This window comes from Plectropomus leopardus, chromosome 1 (assembly GCF_008729295.1).
Source record: "Plectropomus leopardus isolate mb chromosome 1, YSFRI_Pleo_2.0, whole genome shotgun sequence".
In the NCBI taxonomy this organism is placed as follows: domain Eukaryota; kingdom Metazoa; phylum Chordata; class Actinopteri; order Perciformes; family Serranidae; genus Plectropomus; species Plectropomus leopardus.
Window position 1 is genome coordinate 19,258,108 of NC_056463.1, and position 15,112 is coordinate 19,273,219.

General features: G+C 38.0%; 1 protein-coding gene across 2 annotated transcripts; it reads left to right on the top strand.

The window, feature by feature from the left end:
* The first annotated feature begins 4,269 nt into the window (after positions 1-4,269).
* kars1 (lysyl-tRNA synthetase 1) lies at positions 4,270-14,526 on the top strand. Of its 2 annotated transcripts, none has more exons than XM_042489085.1 (14): positions 4,270-4,498; positions 5,715-5,853; positions 5,943-6,108; positions 6,210-6,303; positions 7,282-7,468; positions 9,014-9,139; positions 9,377-9,496; positions 9,601-9,763; positions 10,986-11,159; positions 11,404-11,489; positions 11,593-11,678; positions 11,766-11,892; positions 12,036-12,179; positions 13,853-14,526. In XM_042489085.1, exons 1-14 carry the CDS (start codon positions 4,455-4,457, stop codon positions 13,925-13,927), a joined length of 1,731 nt encoding a protein of 576 aa, XP_042345019.1. In that variant the 5' UTR covers positions 4,270-4,454; the 3' UTR covers positions 13,928-14,526. The 2 variants fall into 2 exon arrangements, with proteins under 2 accessions (XP_042345019.1, XP_042344943.1); XM_042489009.1 differs by lacking the exon at positions 4,270-4,498 and adding an exon at positions 5,307-5,461.
* Positions 14,527-15,112: the final 586 nt, after the last annotated feature.

Below are 15,112 nucleotides of genomic sequence, written 5' to 3' on the forward strand. Positions count from 1 at the left end.
TGGAGAAAAGAGCTATCTGTGATTGGCTTTCTTCAACTTGTGAAACAGAAGAACTAAGATTTCCAGTGTTGAGTATTTATGATTTTATTTGTTTTTGTTTGTTTTGCAAAGTTTAGATCTTTTTTTTAAAATCTGTGTAGTACCTGTGCCTCTCATAGGAGAAGCATATTTAATTTATTTGTGTGTTGTTTATTTTCTCAATTGTTTCCCCTAATCATAGTTGTGTGTAGACTCTCTAACTGTATTGATGACAGCAATGTGATTTTTATGGGAGAGTAATGCATTCACTTGAGAAAAAAAATCTGCTTTGTTTTTCCTCAATTAATGAGATGATCACTGTAATTCAGAAAAATCTGAGTTTACAGAATTATTATTTCATTAAATCAGAATACAATAGTTTTCCCCCCAATTTAAACTCTCCTCTCAATTGTCAGATAATAATCTTCATTCATAAAAACAAGAATTTACAATATTATCTCTTAATTCAGGAAAAATAAGGACTTTTTTTCCATTAAAACTTTTCTCATACTTGTGAGGTAATAATCTTTGTAATGTAGAAAAACAAGAACCTATGAGATTATTACCTCAATCATTCTGAAAAACAGCAGTTTTTCCCATCAAGACTTTTCTCAATTCTTAGACAATAATCTTGTTAATAAAAAGAAAGAAAAAATAACTGGGAAAATATTTTCTTCCTCAAGTTGATGCATTATGCTCCCATAGATTAGGCCCCCAAACCTGCTGGAAAGAATAACTGGCACCTTGGGATGATGTTTGAGATGCCTTTAAATAAGATAAAGTAAAGTGCTGTGCACACTATGTACATTCCTGTGCACAGTTACTCTGTTTTTTTCTGATTTTGTAATAATATACATCTTAATGTACATATCATGTGTTTGTTTAGGCCTTATAATTGGACCACTGGCCCTGTAGTACTTTTTGACCAAATGGTTAGACACTTTTTACCGTCAAAATCATGAATCCTTCAAAACAGGACCAACAAATCTCAGTATTTTTACTATGAATATAGAACTGAATGTGATTATACAGCATGGCTGTAAACGTCTCGCTTAGATCCAGAATGTTTTTTTATGCACGAACTGGGGAGGTGATTACTTTTTTGAAATTACTGTTTCCTCATTTGTGTATTTACAATGTAACTGGAGATCAGAAATGTGTAAAAGTGTGACTTAGTGGTCACTAACTGTATGGAAAAGAGGGGGACTGTCTATAAAAGTTCTCATTTCTTTAAGATGCTACAGACTCTAACTTTCTTTTACTTGCAATAGAACAAGTGGTTTTCTTTTAACATTGCCTTTTAATTTAATATCAATAAATTGTTAATCTGCAATCACTGGTGTTTAAACCCCCCTCTCCAAAAAAATGTCACTTTAGACACTAGTAGATATTGTATGTGCCTTGAGGAGATCTCATAGTAGCGAGCAGACTGGTGTTGTTACCATTGTTGCCTGTCTCATAGCCAGCTGGTTCAGCTGGTGATGATTAGCCCTCGTTAACTAGAATGTTTTAAGCCATATGACTTTAATGTACTTTAAATGCTCGACAGCAGTGACCAGATAAATGTGGTTGTGGTTGATAAACGTGTTGTGCAATTTCTGTCATGCATCTAACTTGTTTGTATTGAAGTATCCATTGCATTTATGTTGTACAACGTAGATGCAGAGAAAATTTCCCTGAAACTGCTATGCAGCTAATATACTGTAAATGTAGATCTGTTAGTTTTTGAATATATATTTTTCTAAATAGTATCTCCCATTTTCAGCATAAAGGAGAAACCAAAGTAGATTTTCTTTCTATTATTTATGTTGCTTATTGAAATGTTTTCTGATGCTTTGAGTGCCGCCTGAAACCAATTTTAAATCTTTTAGTTAAATGCAAAATACCTTTTCTTAACAAGCATCTCAATTGTGATTTTTTTTCTGGGTGAAACAAGGGTCACTAATTGTTTGTCTTTATTCCCTTCTTGCTTGTAGGGTTTATGTGGATCCAGGTTTACTGTTTATTGGTGCAGTGGTTCCTAATAAAGATTTGTTTTCTGTTATTTTGGAACAATATGAATTATACATCTCTACAGAACATTAATTTTCATTTTTCATGTTTCAATTTGTCCCAAAGTTCCTGAGACTGGTATTGTTATTTTCCAAACTCCATTTGATTAATCTGCACTTCTGTAACATTTTTAAAGTGTCTCTTCACTCCTGACACAAGTGAACCACTCCTCTAGTAAACAGCCTATTTTGGGTCTGAAACTTTTTTTTCTAACCATGTGAACAATAATAATCACCCTTGGAAACTTTCTTCCTATTTTGCTTTTGTTGGGATGTTTTTATTCTCTTGCAATTAAATTTCTGTAAACTTTGCTGCTATCTATATTAAACATATATTCTTGAAATATGAAGCCTTTGAGCTTTTATTTCGTGGTTTTTGGTGTAAGATACTTTAAAAGAATACTTGGCTGTAGGACGAGGATAAACATGTAAAAAATATATATAAAAAGCTTTTTTTTAAATTCCTACTCAAGTGTTTTCAGTTTCAGATTTAGTTACTACCAAGCCAAAGCACCTGCCCTGAACCAAGTAAAGTTAACTGCCTGTGACTGATATTTGTCTTAACAGAAGTGCATATGTTGATATTTCATATCATCTATAAGCAGAGAAACAGTGTTGTGACAAAATGTAGCCACTTCATTACAGCTTGTAAACAGCTCTTTATTTTTTATTTAACATTCTTAAAGCAAACATTATTTTGAAGATGTAACAGCCAAAAATTGTAAATGTCCCTCTCTGTGGTCTAGTTATTTTGTTTTCAGAGCCATGAAAAGGTGCCTGCAAAATCTGCCTTCATAAAGCCTTCAGTTTTTTTTTTTTTTGTTTTTTTTTTTAAAAAGAAGTCATCCCTGTATTTTGATGTAATACATGGAAAAATAATAAAAAATGCCAGCTTTACGATGAGATTTTGGGGTATTGAGAAGGGTTCCTGTCCCCCACAGAATGTGATATGCTCTAAATATATAATGGGAATGTTTTGATTTTTGTCTTATTTTTAATGATTGAAATCAGACTTCTTCGTAAATATACAGTATCAATGAGATTTTAAAAGACAGTTTTACCATTTTACAGGATAATATATTACTAGTTCTGGTGCAACACTGGGAAAGAGGTATTAAAATGTAATTGACTGAGATTGTAAACAAGCTGTAAACCAAATGATGAAAGTTGTGGCAACTGATGCATGAGATCATCACCTCAGCCTTCTGAACTCTGCTACAGTCGGCACACACAGTTTACGGTAGGCTGCCACACCTGTCCTCTTCATGACACATTCATGTATTTATTTCTTGTGTGAATTAAAATGAGCAGAATCACATTTCCATATATGACAGCTCTACACTATACCATACAAATAAGCAATAAATGAAAACTACTACTACTACTAGACTACTACTGTCTCCAAAAATGACACATGCAGCGCAACATACGTACTTCAGTACACTAATACTGCAACTGGTAGCAATAATAATGGCAATTTGTTAATTTCATTTATGATTATAGTTACATTTGCTAATGATTATTTTTGGACAGTTGTGCATTGTTATGTGTTGTAGAAAAGCAGTTTATATATTTATTTTTTTTTTCAGTTTATTTGACCATATAGGCTATAATATAGTTATTGCCTTGGAGTGGCTGTGTGTAGAAAGGAGATCTTAAAATTAATTTTTAGTTAAGACAGAGTCAGTCGGCTATCTATATTTTCATTTAATACCTCCATTATTCAGGGATTCAATTGGTTTCATGTGTTAAACTAAATGACTAGCATTAAATTTTCAAGTGGGATTTTGAAAACCTATTTGAGAGTTGATTGAGTTATAGAGCTGAGTTGAGAATTAAAAGCTTAAAATACATCACATAATTAAATGTTTTATGGTGTGTTTGTGTAGAATATAGACACATAACAGTAAAGTGGTCTGTTTTACATTATGCTATAGTTAACCCTTCAAACCCTGGGTTAATTAAGCCAGCTGAATTGAATTGAATTTAAAGTTATGACTAACACATAGTAGGCTATGTATTTTGAATTTAACTGTCATATTTGATGGTCCTTGGGGATAAATGGCGTTTTTAGTAACTCTCTGACTCCTCCCGTAGTGTCCATAGACATGTGTCTACTATCAGGACACATGTCCCTCCCTCCCTGCTACTACTATATAAAGAGCGTGTTGTTTTCTTGGTAGTTAAAAAAGTTGCAGCCTTCGTTTTCGTGCTCTTATTTTAAACGGGTGTTACTCAAACTCTGCGGTGGGCTGTTTCACTTCATTATTTCCCTTTGTTTACGGTGCTCTGAATTCCGACAGATATCTAAACGCGCCATCCGGATTCTCGCGTTTTTGCGGCGCGTGCGCGGCAGCTGATCTTTCTGAACGCAGTATCTACAACATGGCTGACGTAACAGCGGTGGACGGAGAGAAACTCAGCAAAAAGTGAGCTTATTCCTTTCTCCTGTCGCATTTTAACCGCTCCCGACTGTTCACGCGGTGTTACTTTCCTCAAATACTGTGTAGTTTTAGGAGTTATCGCCGTTTCAATGAGCCTGTGCACTACTACTAGACGTTGCATCCCGTCTGAGGATGATATCGAAGTGAGGAGCCCATATGGACGCATACCACGAGCCTACATATCCCAGAATTCAGTTCGTGTATGTTACTGGTAGTTGTAGTCTTTGACGTGGGCTGAAGCCATTCGTGATTACGCCTTTCACTTCTTAGCAAAACTACAAGATCCATAACAACAGTTGGAGAAATGTCCTCCGCACATTGAAATCGTGTGGTCTCCTTTACTTGTGACAAATTGTCAGGTTTCTGTATGATATGTTAAAATTTTGGCGTTTTATTCAAGCAGAGTAGTTTATAATTTGTTTTTCTAGGGGTGTAAATGCGTCTTAGCAGAGATTAATAGCGAATAGTAGCAGCGTTGTCCTTCGTTTGCGTTGACTTCCATTACTTGCTAGCGGTAACGTTATGTTGTCATTTGGCACACCCCTTGATAACAAAAAGTAAAAGTAAACCTAATCTGGTGTTTAATCATCAACAAGTTTAACTTTGATTTTCTAGTATGTTTACGATAATTTCAGGATGTGTGCTCATATGAGGGTCTTGGTGCAGACTTGTGGAGTTATATCTCCCAACAGTATTTAATTTTGTTTAGTGGACCAAAGACAGCCTTTGCTGTACACGCTGTAAGCTACACTGTCTTTGTATATATGTCTATTTTCTCAGGTCTGTCTGCTGACTGTGGTAGCTCAGCATGCTGTGCCTGATCAGGGCAGCCAGGCAGCAGCTGTGCCAAGCCTTTGGGGTCAGGGGACAGTGGTTAAAATGTTCCCTCCCATGTACAGCTGCAGTCCCAGCTCAAATTTACGGGATCCGCTGGAGAGGTGACAAAAGGTTGGTGGCTTTTCCATTCCAATGAGAAAAACAACCAACCTTTTGTCATCAGAGAAAATCTGGTCCCCTTTCCCTCTCTGCATGAGTGCTTGTCTTTGTGTTTATTGAGGAAATCATATATTTGTGTTACATTTTGTTGCACAGTTTGAACATCCTTGCAATTTCAGTTGTAGTTGCATCATTGCCAGCAAAATTTTATATCTAACCTAAGACTCATCTTGCATGGCTTGTTTTCCCTTTTTTTTTTAATCAGTGAGCTGAAGAGACGAATGAAAGCTGACAAGAAGGCGGCCGAAAAAGAAGCCAAGCTCAAAGAACAAGTGGTGCAAAAGAAGGAAAGCAACGACCAAGGAGAGCAAAATGCATTGGATGAGGACACGCTTGACCCAAATGTGAGATTTTTATGATCATACTGTTTACTCATAAACATTTTAAATAAACCATTTTTATAACTGCAATCATCTGTTCCCCTCTTACACAGCAATACTACAAGATCCGTACCCAGGCCATCCAGGAACTGAAGGGCACAGTGGAGGACCCGTACCCTCACAAGTATCATGTAGACTTGTCACTCACAGAGTTCATTGAGAAATACAGTGATCTACAGCCTGGAGATCAGCTGACTGATATTGTTCTCAATGTATCAGGTACCATGAACGTTTTATGATCTTAAATGAATTTTTCCATTTTTTATGTGCAGTGTAATCCAGCGGTAGATCTCTCCTTGAACTTGATTTATGTTTAACAGGCCGTGTCCATGCCAAGAGGGCTTCTGGTGCCAAGTTGATTTTCTATGACCTGAGAGGCGAAGGCGTCAAGTTGCAAGTCATGGCGAACTCAAGGTACAGAATTATAGCCATGGTCAAAAAACAAAATTTATACTGATATTTAGAGGCACCATGACTATAAACAGATATAGATTCAGATAGATTGCAACATTTTTTGAGCATATCATTCAGCCCTAATAATTTTACTTGGTGTGACGCAGTAAAAGAGGGTGTTGAGGAGGATTAGTCAAACTTGTTTGAGTTCTTGGGAAGTTTTATGATGTCACACACTGAGTTAATGCTGGTTACTGCAGAAAATGTCCATGCTGGTAATGGTAGAATTCACTGGCCACTTGCAGCCCAAAAACACAGACTGCAAATTGCACGGACCCACTCTACTCATCATCAAGATCACCTGATTATGTGCTAGTTTCCAATAGATATCACATTTTTGTGTTGTGAAATGTCATTCAGTATATCATCACACTTATTTTGTTTTTCTTCTTGTGGATACTGAAAGAGGAACTACGCTCAGTTTCAAAATTCATACATGTTATCATTGTGGTCTAAGTCAGTCAAAACATTAGTTTACTCTCTCCCAAAACCAAACAGCAGAGCGCAAAAGCTCAAATTTGTGATGTCTTGGGATATAATGTCTGGAACTGCTCCATAGAAAGTGAATGGTGAAATATGTTATAAATGATACTGAGAGCACCCAGGGAAACGTTCTGAGTATATAAGTACAATTTCTGTTCCATATCTGAGAACTCTGCAATAAAAATAGCTCATTTGGGTGTAAAACAGAAAACAAACATTCTGTGGGTCCACAAAATCAGGCTCACATTCATTGTCTATGGAGCAGCTCCAGACTTCATACTCTTTGACATTGCAAGTTTGAGACTTACTTCTCTGGTTTCTGGCTTTGCAAGGGAGTAGCTCCTCTTCACAGATATTCATTGAGTTTTTCTCAGCTATGGAGTTCTCAATTTAGAGGGACTTCCTCTTTAAGAGTGCAGGGAGTTCATTTCTGTGTAACCTCTCTTACTCTGTCAGGAACTACAAGTCCGAGGATGCCTTTGTGGCCATCAACAACAAACTGCGTCGTGGTGATATTATCGGTGTTCGCGGTAACCCGGGGAAAACCAAAAAGGGGGAGCTGAGCATCATTCCCATCGAGATGACACTTCTTTCACCATGTTTGCACATGTTGCCTCACCTCCACTTTGGCCTCAAAGATAAGGTAATGCCCAATGTGATTAGAAACTCTGAGTCAATGAGAGATGCCATACAATTTTGTCGACTTTCTTTAAAAGAAACTAAACCACGTTTCTGCAAATACAACAATTAGGTGTGAAAGTGAAAGTAGACTGCATAAAGCAGAGGCATCCGTTCTACATCTCATCATTTTCTTTGCATTTAGGGCAGTGATGAATTATTTCTGAAGCATTTAAGTCTGAGTTGTCAAACACAGGTCTAACTAATGACATTAATGATCACTGCATATTACGCGTATCAATGACACGTAAGTGCCACGGCTGTGGTATAGAGGGGCAGCAAAGACGGGACTTTTTTTAATGACACTACCTTCTCACCATCATTGAGAAACAAATAAACGCGAATGAAACAAAAGCATAGTGGGGCTGTAATATGTGGAGGAAAACACTGTTATGTTGGTTTTCTCCTGTTGGACAGTCGGACTTAATACCTATCTTTATCTTCTGTAGTCGATTGCACTGCACCTCTGTGTAGAGAGTGTAGCACTGTCTATAGTTGCATTTTCTTTCCACCGAATACATGATAGATGATGACTGCTGCTAACAAAGGAGCAGTATGTGAGCTGACTTTCACATGCAGTGACATCCTTTATATCTGTCCCACTTGTATGGCGTACTGGCACACCTAAAATGGAATAGAGTTATAGAAATGAATGTAAGAAGATGCATTTATGTTTTTCCTGCTATGATAAGTCAAAGTTTGATCTCTCAATAAGTAGATAGAAAGAGCTAGAGAGATTTTATTGCTTACCTCAGTGGAAATCGGTCTTTGGCTTCACTTGGACACAGAAAAGTGGCATACAAAAACATAAAACAATACAACAATAAAAAAAACACACAAAAGAACAGTATACAAAATGCAATGGTGCAAACAGGCAGGTAGGAGCAATACATTATATAAAATATAAATGGATAATAAAATAGAGCACGTCTTACAAAATAGTAGTTTTCCTCAATACAGTTATTCAGTGTTCTTGGCCTGAATGGCAAATGGAATAGAGGACTTTCTATAAATGTTACGCCCGGGCTCGGGACCCTTAATCGGCGGCCAGATGGGAGCAGCTCAAACTCAGCCTTGCTGCAAACTGCACTGTCACATATATTGCTGAGTTGTTTCTGTGACTTGCCAATTTCTACCCTGTAATGTTGACAGTCTTGTTTTTGCTCGTGCATAAAGGGAAGATTCCAGTTTATCTGGTACAATGTTCCCTGAACGATTGTTGTCTTTTCAGAAATAGATAAGGACACAGGATTCTAATTTCTCCTCTAACCAGCTTAATGATAAGCAAAGGTGATTTTGATTTTGTTAAAATCCCTTCTCCTCTCTTTAAATTAGTGTTTTGTTTGTTTTTTTTTCCTTCAGAAATCAGTCAGCCCCGGTTGCAGTGTCACAAAAGTGTAAAAGTCACACTAATCTTACTGTGAATTTGCTCTCAGTAGTCTGGGGTTATGGAAAGAAGACAAATTGACCTATTGTTTTTTCTTATGACTGTGTAATTTTTTTCTCAAAGGAAACCCGATTCCGCCAGCGCTACTTGGATCTGATCCTCAATGACTACGTAAGGCAAAAGTTTATAACCCGAGCAAAAATCATCACATACCTGCGCAGCTTCCTGGACCAGCTGGGATTTTTGGAGGTAAAAAATTGTATTTTGACCATATTGAGACATAAAAGTTGACATTGTTACACAATAAATCAGTTGAAGTCTTAGCCTGAGTGGAAAAGAGGTTGTTTACACAAAGTTATATGTGAATTGGTATAAAATTGTGATTTTGTAGTGCTGTAATAGTTTGTAAATTTGTTCCACATTTGAGGCAGTTAGAATTAGTCAGTGTAAGCTAGCTTTGTTGATTCATGTTTGTTGTTACTTTAGATTGAGACACCAATGATGAACATTATTCCTGGTGGAGCAGTGGCCCGTCCGTTTGTTACTTACCACAACGAGCTGGATATGAACCTGTACATGAGGATCGCGCCTGAGCTTTACCACAAGGTAATGTGCAGCCTTCTATGACAAATTCAAATGGGGCGTGTGAATATTTTGTACATTTGTCAAATGCTGAAAAATTAACCCTGTACATCATATCGCTTTCACAGATGCTTGTGGTTGGTGGACTAGACAGAGTGTATGAGATCGGCCGTCAGTTCAGGAATGAAGGCATCGATCTTACTCACAATCCAGAGTTCACCACCTGTGAATTTTACATGGCATATGCAGATTACCATGACTTGATGGAAATCACAGAGAAATTACTCTCAGGTGAGTGAAAACAGCATGAGAAATAGTTTATAGGAAGCTTGCTAACTTGTCAAGCAAAAAGCTTTTGGCAGTTTTTTAAAGAAGATACAGTTTGCTCCAGCGTGCCCTTTAAAATTCTGTTAGTCAGTTGTAACTGACAGCCCTGCCCTGTAAACCGCCACGCCTTTTAGTGTTCCATATAACATATGTGTCTGGCAGCGTATTTAAAAACATAAAAATGGCATAATGTCATAATAATCCTTTGCCATCCCTTTTTTATGGCTGCTGATTTTGTCCTCTGCTCGGAGCTCCCAGAACCTGTTGTTCCCATTTTGCGGCTTCTGTTCTTCTTTTTTTATTTTACTGCTGCTAGCTCCTTTTTAAATCTGCCAGTAATTCGTTGCACACATAGTATAATATCACAAAATGACACACTTTCCCTGTCCTGTCAGCTCACACTTTTTATACAGAGTTACTACCTCTGCCGCTGGCGTAGGACCTGAGTCCACATAGCATTTGGCTTTGGAAGAAAAGCGGTGGCAGGGCACTGCGGGGGAGCACTTCATCCCAGCGCTCCATGAAAAAGCACTCCCAGTACTTTCTTTAATAATGTGCTGCCTTAGTTTTTTGTTTCTATGACAACAATATCTTGACATTAACATTAGCAATCTAGCATTTTTACAGTGGTAAAAGCACAACGCTCACAAGCAACATCCAGGGTTCGCTGGCTGATGTGCTCCCACAAATGGGCTTTCTGTCTTTGTTGGAGCAGTCGTCTAGCTAAAGGATCGGCAGCGACATCACCAACACCTTGATGAAAAGTTTAAACATTTTCAACCCAAAGCACTGGGAGCAGACTAACAGAAAAGCTGGAGCACAAGACACTGGACTTTTGCTCTGTCATTAGGAAAAGTTGGAATAGCCAGCCCTGAGAAAAAAACTGCCATGTGGACACAGGCCCTTAAATGCAAGAAAACGTGATCCCCCATTCGGTGATTGGACCTTTTAAAGAGGATGTGAGATGGAATAACAGTGCTACATTGTCGCCTTGAACAGGCAATGCAAAAGGAGCTCATGTCACTAAGTATGGCACTATTACAACAGGGATTTATTCTATATTTAAATATATGAATTGGCCAGAGCACCATTTTTTCTCAGTGCCTTCTCAGTTGAGTCATTTAGACGCTTTGGGACAAACAGGAAAACTGTTCGCCTTAACATAGTAGTTCCCTCTTTGCTTCAGGGATGGTGAAGCACATCACTGGAGGATACAAGGTCACTTACCACCCTGATGGTCCGGAGGGACAGGCCTATGAGATTGACTTCACACCGCCATTCAGAAGAGTGAGCATGACACACGACCTCGAGAAGATCATGGGGGTGAAGTTCCCTCCTACTGACAGCTACGACAGCGATGGTGAGAATCACATGCAACGTAGAGATCGATTTTTCTTTGTGGCAATATTTGTAGCCTTTTTATCTCCATTAAGAAAGACTGTGACATTCTCTTTATCGCTCTCACTTTTTCTTTTACAAATGTTTTTTATTTTCCTTTTAATGTCATTATTTCATTTCTGTTATATGTATTATATTGCAGTTCATTAATAATTTAGTGATTTCTGATTTCTCTTCGCATTTCTTTTTCACCCTTTTGTCTTCAGAGACACGTAAATTCTTTGACGACCTGTGTGTGCAGAAAGGAGTTGAATGTCCTCCACCCAGAACCACTGCCCGCCTCCTTGACAAGGTGCTTTACTGATTAACGTCACCATCCTTTTTTTGCTTTCTCTACATTTTTTACTACTATTTCTACTATGAGCTCTTAACTAATTACATTTCTCCTCTCACAGATGGTTGGAGATTTCCTTGAGGTCACTTGTATCAGCCCCACATTCATCTGTGACCACCCTCAAATCATGAGTCCCTTAGCAAAATGGTAAGAAACGCTTTGTTTCAGCCTCATATTTATCCTTTAAAAAAGTGACGCTCAAGGTTCAAACTGACATTTCTTCACCTGTGACAGGCACAGATCACAGAAAGGTCTAACCGAGCGTTTTGAGCTCTTTGTGATGAAGAAGGAAATCTGCAATGCTTACACCGAGTTGAATGATCCAATTCGACAGAGGCAGCTTTTTGAACAGCAAGCCAAGGTGTGTATATATGCATAAACAGATATTTCTTTATCCTACACTGGTACGTAGTCCCATTTTTCTAAAGGCTCATGCTCCTTACTGGTGCAGTGTGAGCATGCACATTAGTGCATGTTAATTTGATTTGATTTTTTTTTTCCCAGGCCAAAGCTGAGGGTGATGATGAAGCCATGTTTGTTGACGACAACTTCTGCACAGCCCTAGAATATGGACTTCCACCGACCGCTGGCTGGGGGATGGGCATCGATCGTCTCACTATGTTCCTCACTGACTCCAACAACATCAAGGTAAAGCTTTCAGAGTTATACTAAGTAGGATTTACCACAAAAAACAATATATAGACACATACAGATGTAATTCCTCTCAGTCACCACATATGACTGATTTGAAGTGTGTGGTGGAATATTTATCCGCAAAGACCCTGCCCTCTGCCTCTGGGTGCAGCGAGCAGATGAAGTGGAGACTTTATATAAAGTTCATGACCAGGTGCCGGATCTTAAGCCGCACGCTTTCAAGAGGAAGCTCTGGAATTTAAGGACACGGTGCTGAAAAAAAATTTCAAATACAGTGAACAAGAGTGAATCTAGGGTTTGCTTTCTCTTTCACTGGTAATGCTGTTTACACATGGTAACCAACAATTCCTGCATAGTACCTTTAAAGAAGCATTTCGCTGATATGTAGTTGGTCCTCACATAAAACTAGGCTATCTCTGCGTTACAAAGATGCAAATATGTTTTAAAGTGGTGCTACATGACCAGAGAAAACAAAGAAAAATTATGTTTTTGCTCAAGAGGTAGAAAACTACAGCTACTAGAATTCTACATTATGGCTGGTGGGTGTCCTAATGTCGAATGATTTATATAAAACAATGGAGGCCGACCGGATTTCGTTTTATAGTTAAATAGTAAGCCAAAACATGTTTCTGAAAACATTTGAGGCGATAAATATCCTATCAATAACACAATCTTTGTTTATATTTGATCAGCGCTGCCTAGTTTTACTGTTCGATCTCCATTTTTTCAGCCTCGGATTTAAAAGCCATGCTTTCTCCTCAAAACTATCACATCCACTTTTTGTGTATTTTTTAACAGGCGCGACAATCGTGTGTCGGCTGGTATTGATTTCACCTTGTGGGTCACTGTGTCATTGCCTCTTTTTGTGTTTTTATATCACATCACTTGAAAGCAACATTAAAAGTAAAAAGCCAAAGTCATCTTTATTGTCAATTCTGACATGTCTGTTAGACATACAGGAATTAAAATTGTGTTTCTCTCCATACCCATGGTGCAAACAGTAAAAGGACAAAAAGAAAATAGAAAAACAAGGACATAAAAAACATAAATTAACGTGTGCAATATGGTGCAGTGTGGTGTTTGCAAAAAGAAGAAGGGCAGGTTGTATGTATGAGGTAATGCGTGATATACAATACAGCAGCAGAAACAGGTTTTAGAGTGCAAACAGTTTGTAGTGCAATTACGAAACAAAAGGTAGCAGCATTAACCTGTGCTGCGAGAGCTACGATAGGGCAAATACACTTTTAACAGTGGGTCAAAAAGAACAAGAAAGTAAAACTAACTTGAATATTTTCTTTCCTAAATCAATGAATCACAAAATCGTATCGTAGAAGGACCTATTCAAAGTAATATGTTGCAGCAAAATAAAATCAGAAGTTCAGCTCGTTGCCGCTCATGCATATGAAACCACGTCATCCTCCCTCTGCTGATTATCCTTTCAACAGGACTTTAAGCTTTGCTCAGAATGAAATACAAATACAACAGATCACAAGATCAAAGACACACAAGGAACAATGGGTTAAGAATGACATCATCAAGAAATCAGATTTCTTGCACAGTATGCACACACACACACGAGCTGCCAAAATCCGTCAGGCCGAGTGACCTTCTTTTGTGTACACGTTTTAAGAGGAGAAGTGTCAGCTGACAGTTTTGTTCTTTCACAGGAGGTGCTGCTCTTCCCAGCCATGAAGCCTGACGATAATAAGACATCAGCGCCCACGGAGGGCACCTCCGTCTAATGACATGACCTCTGACCTCTCCTGCTATCCGATCTGTGCAGGAGTCGGTTTGGAGAAGGAGCCTTTACCTCACTGTGGTCATCAGTGGAGCCTGAAAGTTTTCTGTTTTATCAATGTTAGTCTGTCAAAGGTTTGATCTATCGTTAAGGGAAATCGTCTTCTCAGTAACATGGTTGACTGGTTAACGAATGCTTCTTTTTTCCTTTCTTTTTTTGTTTTGTATTTCTCACACTTTTGCAATCATCTTTGCTGCATCCTCCTTCTGAGATTGCAAGGAGACATTTTAATCCTCATTGTCATCCAAACTGTAAATGGATGATATGATCAGGAAGTCATGAGTGACCTGCTGTATGCAAACTTGGATATTAATATTTTATTATACTTTGAGATACTTAAAGGGGTGCTTGGTTCTGGCTACCAAATACAGAGTAGACGCACCACATTACAAAGCACAAGCACCTTTTTTTAAGTGTTCTCAGTATATTCATCTGTTTTTACCTGGTCTGCTTGTATTCCTTGTCTGAGGCTTCACAAATTCAATGTTCCTCTGCCAAGAAGTTCCAACATGGGTGTGTCTGAATAAAATGCAAATGAGTCAACATTGTTTTCTCACTTGTGATGTCTGTGGTCTGTTTTCAGAACAAAATTCAACATATTTTATGGGCCTAATAGTTTACAGAATATGATCACTTGTCCCTTTCAAAATGTAAGACTGTGGGAAATATTTTTTTGGGCCCTATGGCATCACGTGATAGACTTACAAGTTGTAATTCCGCATTTTATCTGTAAAACTTTCCTGGAGCTGAGAAAAAGCATTTAAAAATCTGCAACGTCCACACAACTGCACATATTTAACCCCAAAAGTTAACCTGAAAGCTGAGTATATGCCATGCAAGCAACTCCATTTGAACTCCATTTTTGTGTGCCATCTTGGCATCTGGTATCTAGTTGTTATTACAAATGTATAAACCTTGCTTTGCACTGTAGAAATTTCAGTTCTGCAATCTCACCGCTAGATGTCACTGAATCCTACACACTGGACCTTAAAGATTACCAAGCGAAAGATTACAGAAGCATAATGCATTCAGTTATGAAGAAAGATTTCCTAATTTCGGCCTGAATTTCGTAATTAACGAGATTATTATCTCAGAATTATGAGGAAATTTTTCATGGGGGAAAAAAAAA